General features: G+C 37.6%; 1 protein-coding gene across 1 annotated transcript in view; it reads right to left on the reverse strand.

The window, feature by feature from the left end:
* C6 (complement C6) overlaps nt 1-7,739 on the reverse strand; it is a 115,615-nt gene extending 107,876 nt beyond the window's left edge. Inside the window, exon 1 of the mRNA XM_003274387.3 lies at nt 7,464-7,739. Coding sequence (XP_003274435.1) covers nt 7,464-7,470 — 7 coding nt within the window. The 5' untranslated portion in view covers nt 7,471-7,739. The remainder of the gene's footprint in view (nt 1-7,463) is intronic.
* Nucleotides 7,740-10,123: the final 2,384 nt, after the last annotated feature.

The following is a 10,123-nucleotide window of genomic DNA, read 5'->3' on the forward strand; positions in this document are numbered from 1 at the left end:
ATGTTTCTAGGAATGACTTATGTATAAAAGTAAGTCCCTGACTGCAATATATATATATAAGAAACAATTATTACATAGAAAAGAAAGAATAGTTTTGGCCAGGCGTGGTGGCTCACGCCTATAATCCCAGCACTTTGGGAGGCCAAGGCAGGTGGATCACGAGGTCAGGAGATCAAGACCATCCTGGCTAACACGGTGAAACCCCATCTCTACTTAAAATACAAAAAATTAAATTAGCCGGGTGTGGTGGTGGGTGCCTGTAGTCCCAACTACTTGGGAGGCTGAGGCAGGAGAATGGCGTGAACCCAGGAGGTGGAGCTTGCAGTGAGCTGAGATTGCACCACTGTACTCCAGCCTGGGCAACAGAGCAAGACTCCATCTCAAAAAAGAAAAAAAAGAGAAAGAATAGTTTTATAATTTTTGTCTTCTCCTTAGCTAGTAAAACAGAGTTTCTACAGAAGTACCTACATCTATAGCCTCCATTTCTTAGGTTTAATTAAAATATTACTTATAGATTATATCACCAGCCTCATTATATAGCTACCAAGTGGAGAGTGAAGAGAACCTTGATAACTCCGTTTACAGAACCTTCACAATTATTCTAATTATTATCTGATAGATCAGAGATTACCACTGTGCATTTCAGCTTAATGTAAATGTTAAGTAATTCCCTATAGCAAGGAAATCATAATACAGTGTTGGAATAGACTTTAATCAAATTGACAACATTTTATCTTTATGGAATTTTAACTGAGGAACAGTTGCAATCCAGAAAGCAAGATTTACAGGAAGCACACAGTGACTAGTCCTGCAAGAGTTTATGTGACTTCTGCTACTATGGATCTGAGTGAAAGCGTTTTAGTTTCCTAGATAATTTTGCAAATGAGTAGACAGGTATAGAGGGATTGTGTCACTTTAATTTTGCAAGAAACTGGTGAAGACTCAGAGTATAATGCATAGGTGCTCATGTCTGATTCCTGGTCATCCACATCAACTTCCCAGAGAATAAATGCTTTGAGGGGCCAACTAGAAATTACCTTTAAAAAAGGATAAGAGTCTTGGCCAGGCATGGTGGCTCATCTCTGTAATTCCAGCACTTTGGGAGGCCGAGGTGGGCAGATCACTTGAGGCAGAAGTTCAAGACCAGCCTGACCAACATGGTGAAACCCTGTCTCTACTAAAAATACAAAAATTAGCCAGGCATGGTGGTGGGTGCCTGTAATCCCAGCTACTTGGGAGACTGAGGCATGAGAATTACTTAAACCTGGGAGGCGGAGGCTGCAGTGAGCCGAGATTGTGCCACTGCACTCCAGCCTGGGAGACAGAGTGAGATTCCGTTAAAAAAAATGATAAGAGTCTTAACATGGTTACACAAGATCCACTTTCATTCTTTCATATTCTTGGTAGAAGGGAAATTGGACTCTTTGGGCTGCAAGTAACAGAGACAAGGGATTACTTATATGTATATAGCAGTACAAGTGTGTCATATGGAATCAATGACAGTCATGAAGCCAAGCCTCGGGAAGGGACTCTAATCAGGAAATAGGAAACTGTGAAGCCTGAACACATCTCCACTTCTCTCTGCCTACCATATGCATTCTTGCACCTGCTCTGATTGGCTTTCGATGTTTGTAGTCTATGAAGGGAAGACAATGTTTCACAACTGAATTTACATGCTATAGGTCTGCCAAAAGTAAAAACAAATTGGCAGTTCCAATTCTTAATTCCCAGAGAAGGGAATAGGAGTGGCCAGCTTGGTCAGGAGTTGACCTGTGGTCCAATGAGGAAATTATATTACTGTAAAGAGCCTATCTTTATAGTTCAGCCTCTGCAGAGGGAGTACTTCCCAGGTAAGGCAAAATCATTGTGAAAAGATGTCTAAGCATCTGTGAGTGGAGTTGTGCTAACAGAAAGGAAGAATGGGGTTACATTCCCAACTTTTGACAAGTTAGTATCATAAGGTTGCTGTGCAGTGAGAGCAAATGTCATGTTAGATGTAATTTGGGGTTAAGAGTCTTAGATTCTACAGGCCTCAGGCTGGACTGCACCACCCAGACTGCTAAGCTTCCCTTAACGTCACCTTTTCAGTTACTGAAATCAGAGGGCCCTGCTGCTGAGAGAATTTTGTGGTTTGATAACAGCTAATCTTTGTATCACACAGAGGTTTCTCAATGTTGGATTTAAGTTCTCTGGCATAAAGCTTGCCTGGTTTTGGGGGTGGTGGCTACGTTGTAATCCAGACTTGGGAGGCGAGGTGGGCGGATCACGAGGTCAGGAGATGAGACATGGTGAAACCGTCTCTAAAAAAAAAAATTAGCCGGGGTGGGGGCGCTGTAGTCCAGCTATCGGAGAGGCTGAGGCAGGAGATGGCGTGACCGGGAGGCGGAGTTGCAGTGAGCGGATTGTGCACTGCACTCCACCTGGCGACAGAGCGAGACTCCGTCTCAAAAAAAAAAAAAAAAAAAAAAAAAAGCTTGCCTGGTTTTATGTTACTATAGCCTGCCTCTAATGACCTCAGTAATGTTGCCAACTGCACCGTATTCCAAGCCAACCTTCTTTTTTTCTGGAACATCTGTACCTTACAAGCATGCTGAGTCTCTTATTAGAGAGATTGAAGGCCAGCCAGGTCCTTGATAAAAGGGAATACATTTTACAAATGGGTAAAGGAACAATTGCCTCATGGTGCAGTATCAGTGGGAGGTTCCCATACCCACTTCCCATCCCCAAGTCCAGTGGGGTTGTTTTGTTTTCTGAATGAGGTAGGCTTTCTGCTATTTGGATGAGGCTTTCATCTTTGTTTACACTAAAAAAACTACAGAGAGTACTTCCAAGTTTTATTTATTTATTTATTATTTTTCAACTTTTATTTTAGGTTCAGGGATTACATGTTCAGGTTTGTTACATCGGTAAATTGCATTTCACAGGGGTTCGGTGTACAGATGATTTTGTCACCCAGGTAGTAAACATAGGTAGTTTTTTGACCTTTACACTCCTCCCACCCTCCTTGCTCAAGTAGGCCCTGGTATCTATTGTTCCCATCTTTGTGTCCACGTGTAAGCAATGTTTAGCTCCCACTTATAAATCAAAACATGTAGTATTTGGTTTTCTGTTCCTGCATTAATTCACTTAGGATAATGACCTCCAGCTGCATTCATGTTGCTGCCAAGGACATTATTTCATTTTTTTCATGGCTGCATAGCTTTCCGTGGTGTATGTATACCACATTTTCTTTATCCAGTCCGCTGTTAATGGGCATCTAGATAGATCCCATGTCTTGCTATTATGAGTAGTGCTGTGATGAACATATGAGTACATGTATCTTTCTGGTAGAATTATTTATATTTTTTTGGGTACATACCCAGCAATAGGACTGCTGGGTTGAACGGTTACTGCACTTGATGAGTAAAGTGTTTGGGAGTAGGCTTCAGGCTTCTTTAGGTTTAAGGAAGGGTTACCACTATGAAAATAGAAGCTATCAGAATAGAAAGCCACAAACAACTATATCACATCTACTCACCTACCTGCTTTTGCAGGCACATACTCTGCCCTCCCTGTTGTTAACAGTCTATTCTCCCATCTAAGGCTGACATATATACTACCTCTCAGCCCCCTCATGCTGAATTAGGAAGATACCACTGACATATTTCCTTTTAATTTTTTGGCTAATTATCAAATTTTCTTGCTTTTCTGGATTGTTCCCATCTACATGTATGTATTTGATATTATTTACTTAAAAGAAAGAAATAAGCTTAACAACCATCAGCATAAATTTTTTAAATCAAATTTAAAATTTCACATAGAAAAAAATATTTTTACATAATTAACTCATTTTTTCCTACCCAATCATAAAACTTTACTTTTTACGACTTAAAAACAATAACATGGGAGGCTGAGGCAGGAGAATGGCATGAACCTGGGAGGCGGAGCTTGCAGTGAGCTGAGATTGCACCACTGCACTCCAGCCTGGGCGACAGAGCGAGACTCCATCTCAAAAAAATAAAAAAAGAAAGAAAAAAAAAAAACAATAACAAAGAAAAAACCCACCAGGCACAGTCTTCACAAGCAAAAATTAAATTGCTTTAATTTTTCTTATTATTCTATGATAACATAGTCTTGGTATTATCTAAATGTTGACTTAAGGCTCCTGTTAATGTATTATCAGGAAAGGAAACATAAAACACATTTGAAAGTCATTATTATTGCATTGCTATACAGATCTGAAAATCCAAGGTGACTTGTGAAGTCAAATTTTATAAACTTCTTTATTCTATATGAAGTGAAGAAGGATTCTGACACTTACTCAATTTTTTTTTTTTTGGCTGAAGTATCTACACTGTAGTAATTTCATGATTTGGTTTAATGATTTTATTAGCTGAAATATGAGACAACCACATTTAAATGAAAATATGAAGGTTATATGTTAACAGAAAAAGTTTCCAACTGGAAGGCAGACCTGCCCTTTTCTAAATGTCAGATCTTGGAACCCAGTCATTTAAGTGTTTTGATGCTGTTTGAGTCCAAAAAATATTTTTCAAAGCTTCAAAGAATTTACTTATATTGAACAGGTCTTAGAGGGAAAGACCTGTTGAATGAAAGTAACCACATCTATACGTATTGTATTAGCCCATTCTCACGCTGCTATGAAGAAATACCTGAGACTGGGTAATTTATAAAGAAAAGAGGTTAATTGAATCACAGTATCACATAGCTGGGGAGACCTTAGGAGACTTAACAATCATGGCGGAAAGCACCTCTTCACAGAGTGGCAGGAGAGAGAATGAGTGCAAGCAGGGGAAATGCCAGACACTTACAAAAGCATCAGATCTCATGAGATTCACTTATTATCACGAGAACAGCGTTGGGGAACCACCCCATGGTCCAATTACCTTCATCTGGTCCCACCCTTGACATGTGGGGATTATGAGGATTACAATTCAAGGTGAGATTTGGGTGGGGACACAGAACCAAACCATATCACATATACAGTGAGATCAACTAACATGTTTATGGGTTTTAAGTTCATTAATAATGAACTGTACTCTGGGTCACTGTCACAGATGAGAAGTTTCATTTTAAAAGCTTTAAAAAAGAGAATGTAATAAATTGGTGTTGCCTTTAGGGGATCTTGTTCTAATGTACTTGAAAACATTTACTTATTCAAATTCAAAATGATTAAATCAAATGTTTGATGAAATTATAAAAAATGTATAAATCTAAACTTAGTTCTTCTTAATGGAGAAGCAAAGAGTAAAAATAGCTGGCAAAGTGTGAACTAAATACGTGGCTTATTTTACTTTGTATTCCTTGGTGAATGTATATGGGTTTCTAGAATATCTTGTATTTTATTCCATTGTTAATATAAGCAATGATGTCCAGGCTCTTGACAAATGTTAATTTCAATTTTAAATTCTATTTTTCAGGTCAGGTCCAATGCCATTAAAAACTGCATAGTTGTCCCAATTTTGAGCCCCTGAAATTACAAAAAAAAAAAACCTCTTGTTTTCTGAGATAATAGCACTATTTTCCTGCAACAAGATTTAAACTGTTTTCGGCACATTACCACCTTAAAAAAACCCAGTAACCCCTTGGCATAAATATTGAGAATTTAAATTACCAATTGCTTATAAGTGGGCCTTAACTCTAATTTTAGGAAGAGGAGGTTTCTGTTGCCTAATTAGTTCATTTTATTGGCCTAAGGCTGTACTTAAAAGGAATAAAATTATCCATTATGTTTTTCTAATATCTCCCAAATGTTGTACCTAATAAGAATAGGGACACCATCAGCTTTCAATAGGGGTGCTATTGGCATTATGATGCGTCAGTTCTTCCTTAAACCAGAATGTCTCATAGAAATTGAGGATTATTTGGCATGTCTGGCCTGAACCCACTAAAAGCCTGGGCTGTCCCCACACATTTGCAAATGTCCTATAGAGAACAAACCACTCCCAGCTGGAAATCTAAACACCTCTGAGGAGAAGAACTATTTTATTCAATGTATCTACTTATTATCCAGTTATGGATAATGATTTCTAGGTTATTCATGAATTGCAGCCAAAGCTTCCTATAGTTTAATTTTTTTCCTCAAAAGTAATTCGGATGAATATTTTGCTTTTCGTCCACTACAAGCTTATTATAAGGTATAAAACACAAGTTGATTATTTTTTAAATTTTCATTTGCCTGGGCAAATGAAGTAGTAACTTGAACACACACACACACACACCACACACACACACACACACGCCAGCTTTGTGACTTAGTTATATAACTTTCTTCAGAAAAAGGACATACTGCAAATATTGGAGGCACAGAGTTTCAAACACATTATATCAAAACTTGTAATTAATGCTTTCAGATCCCTTCTCTTCAGTAAATCCAGAATTGTTCAGTAAAAACAAACAAATAAACCCCCTCCCAAACAAACAAACAAATAAAAATGCTGCAACTACTGGCACAGTGGCTCATGCCTGTAATCCCAGCACTTTGAGAGGCCGAGGCGGGCGGATGACCTGAGGTTGGGAGTTCGAGACCAGCCTGACCAACACGGAGAAACCCCGTCTCTACTAAAAATACAAAAAAAAAAAAAAATTAGCTGGGCATGGTGGCACATGCCTGTAAATTCCAGCTACTCAGGAGTCTGAGGCAGGAGAATCACTTGAACCTGGGAGGTGGAGGTTGTGGTAAGCCGAGATGGCGCCATTGCACTCCAGCCTGGGCAACAAGAGCAAAACTCCGTCTCAAAAAAAAAAAAAAAAAAAAAGCCTGCAACTTCTCTAGTCTTAAACACACCAGTCCTATAGATGGATACTGTGAGTAAGGAGAAACAGAATGAATGAAAATGAAAACATGAACAAGTTAGATTTGACAAAATTACACTTCAATTAGTAATGACAAGATACTACACAAAGGTTTGTTTTCCAAATGTGAAATCTCCATTGACTTCACAAAGACATTGTAACACAGCAATCACATATTATAAAAAGCACCATCACAAATGTACCCAAAGTCATATTCTTTTTTTTGTTTGTTTTTTTTTTTTTTGGAGACAGAGTCTGGCTCTGTCGCCCAGGCTGGAGTGCAGTGGCGCAATCTTGGCTCACTGCAAGCTCCGCCTACCGGGTTCACGCCATTCTCCTGCCTCAGCCTCCCAAATAGCTGGAACTACAGGTGCCCGCCACCGCGCCTGGCTAATTTTTTTGTATTTTTAGTAGAGACAGGGTTTCACTGTGTTAGCCAGGATGGTCTCGATCTCCTGACCTCGTGATCCGCCTGCCTCGGCCTTCCAAAGTGCTGGGATTACAGGCGTGAGCCACCGCGCCCGGCCCCAAAACCATACTCTATAAAACTAAACTACTGCCTTTGTAAACTTTCATCTGGAAATCTTTTAACCAGCCATTTCAAGAAGCACCAACCTCATATGCATGCCCACCAATTAAAAAAAAGAAGAAAAAAGTAGAAAACTTACTATGCATCTATGACTTGAAGAAATACCAGCAGATACTTCTGGCATATCAAAATCCAAGTCCAGAGTAACTAGTTTCATATTTTTATTATGAGCTCTCAGCAGGAATCTTATTATATGCTAAAATATTTAAGCTAGAAACATTTCTCTTTAGAAGTATTTCAGTTTTTAAGACTCAGTTTCAGAATAAAATTCAATGAATGTTATGTTGACGACATACAAAATTAAGAGAGACGAGTATATCTGACGGAGAAACTCCTATGTATGCTAAACCGGATTGAGAATCTCTACATTTTAGTTTCCTTTTTAAAAGAAATTGCAATAGAGACTCAATGCAAATCCAGACACAACTGTGTTGTTCTGTTTTATCTTCTTACCTCCATCTCCTGCTTATTTTTATCTTTTAGTGCTTTTTTACACAAATTAAACATTGCAAAAACTTTCTATTTCAATTTTTAAAAATCACAAATTCAGAAAGATTGGAGTTGCATCTCAAATATTTAAAATCAATCTTACAATTAAAATTTTCCAATAATAAAAACAGTAGTTTAAAACTTATTTAATTGTCACTTATCAATCCAAAATTATTATCTTTCACTTCATTTTTAATGAGATTGATTTTCTTTTTTAAATAGCAATGTCAGTACATCAGAATTTGGTGATTTTTTTCTGCCTTCAAAATACTTTCAAATTCTATGTTTTTGACAGGTTTCTAGATTACACAGAAAATGAATAAAAAACATTCTGTTGAATAAAATATACTGAATTATATAATAAGCAAGACACATTCCTTTGGAGAATAAACTGCTGGCAAAAAAAAAATCCTGTGTATATATGAATGAGCAAGAAAATTCTTTCTCTTTTTTCTTCTTTTTCTTTCTTTTTCTGTCTCTTTCCTTCTTTCCTTTCTTCTTTACTCTCAAAATCCACTTTTCCTAAAGTATTTTCTACAAAACTGGAATTGAGAATTAAGGTGGGCAGGGAGGAGAGGGAAAATAAAAAGATAAAATAAAGAGGGATAAAATTATAGCAAACAATTTGTAAAGGCTACAGTCACACTCCAAGATGGTAGGCACTGCTTTAAGTAATTTAAAATGGAGCAAAAGCTCAGATTTGTATTGTGGTATGAGGATCAAGGAGGAATTTAACACCTGAAACCATTGTGCCTTTTTATTGTACATGCTGCTTCCTCCTTCCTGCCTCCACAGAAAGGACTTTTTATCTCACTATTTCTTCCTCTTTGAGGTCCTTTAGGTGTGCATAGTGAGCAGGAAGTTTGTGTCTTCTGGGATAACTCAAAAGATATCTTAAAAGTCTCATTTTTAAGACTGTGTATATCTGTATGGATAGGGCTTGTATAACTGATTTCCCAATTTTGCGGTGAAATTCAACCTTTTCTTTTGTTTCCATTACTTAGAAAACATGGAGAGGCACTCTTTGATTTAGAAAAATTGAGATTATTAGAAATTTTGCTTTTCTGTGTTCTGTAATCCATTTGGTTACGACAAACTTCATACGTGACTGCTGTTTGGAGTCAGTGTGCAAACAAGCATTATCATATTATGAAGAGATTTAATTAACTAGGTAATATGTTTGAACATCCAGTACAAGGTGAAGGCTGCAAAACAAATTAGTTTTACCCACTATCTGAAAAGCGTTCCTTCAAACGGAGGGATTTTCAATGTATTTGATTCTTTACTCATAGATCAGGTAGTAAAATAACTAGTTTTATTTTTTTATTTTGACTAAAGTGTTTTCATTTTTTCTTCACTAAAACCTAAGGAAGAAAGCTATTGTAACATGAGTATATGTAAAGACAAAAAAGGTAATTTTTTGTCTTCGTTTTTGGGATTGAATTGAAGCATGATGTCATTTACAAGGGTGTCAAGTGACCAAACTTAGAAATAAGCCATGACTATCTCATGGAATTTGTTCCCCAACATTTACAGTTTTTGCAGTGACCAATAGAACAAGTGACCACGTGCAGCTAGTTTATAGGCTGATAGATAGTTCACTGTTCCATGTGAGAAAGATGAATAAAAACTTAAGGTAGATTGGATGAAAGATATTGCTATTTTTAAGATTATTTGACTTTTTAAAAAACTGTAAATACAAATTTCACGTAATTTATTTGAACAATGTCTACTCCTTCCTAAGGTCATTTGATTTCCTCAAAATTCAAGGTCAGACAAGGTTAAGCTTCAGCCAAGATTTGCTTTTGGTCCCATCTTACCTTATCTCTCCTCACCGCCATCACTCTCAACTTTGCCTAGGGTTCCCCTCCTCCTATACCTCTCAGTTGTTTCTCTCTAAACATCCCCTTAGTACTCAGAGTATGTATGACAGCTGTTGAGTGTATAGTGTCCTTATTTTTACAACATACAAGATCTGACCTGCTTAGAAATCTTTCCTGATTTCCTCCGCTGTCAGACAATCTTGCTTCTCTTTATGGCTTTAGATTCAGTCTACCAAATATTAACAAAACCTGTTAAAGTACTCTTCGGGAGCATCAATAAGTTGGTGTGTGTGTCTCCCCATCTAGGTGACATTCTTATGTTTTCATAGAGGTCACTGGAACCAGAGCACTTAAGCTCAAATATAGACTGTACTCTCTTCCCTCAATATCATGGCAGAAATAGGTGCCACTGGTCTCAATAAGGACC

The sequence above is a fragment of the Nomascus leucogenys genome, chromosome 6, assembly GCF_006542625.1.
Source record: "Nomascus leucogenys isolate Asia chromosome 6, Asia_NLE_v1, whole genome shotgun sequence".
Lineage (NCBI taxonomy): Eukaryota > Metazoa > Chordata > Mammalia > Primates > Hylobatidae > Nomascus > Nomascus leucogenys.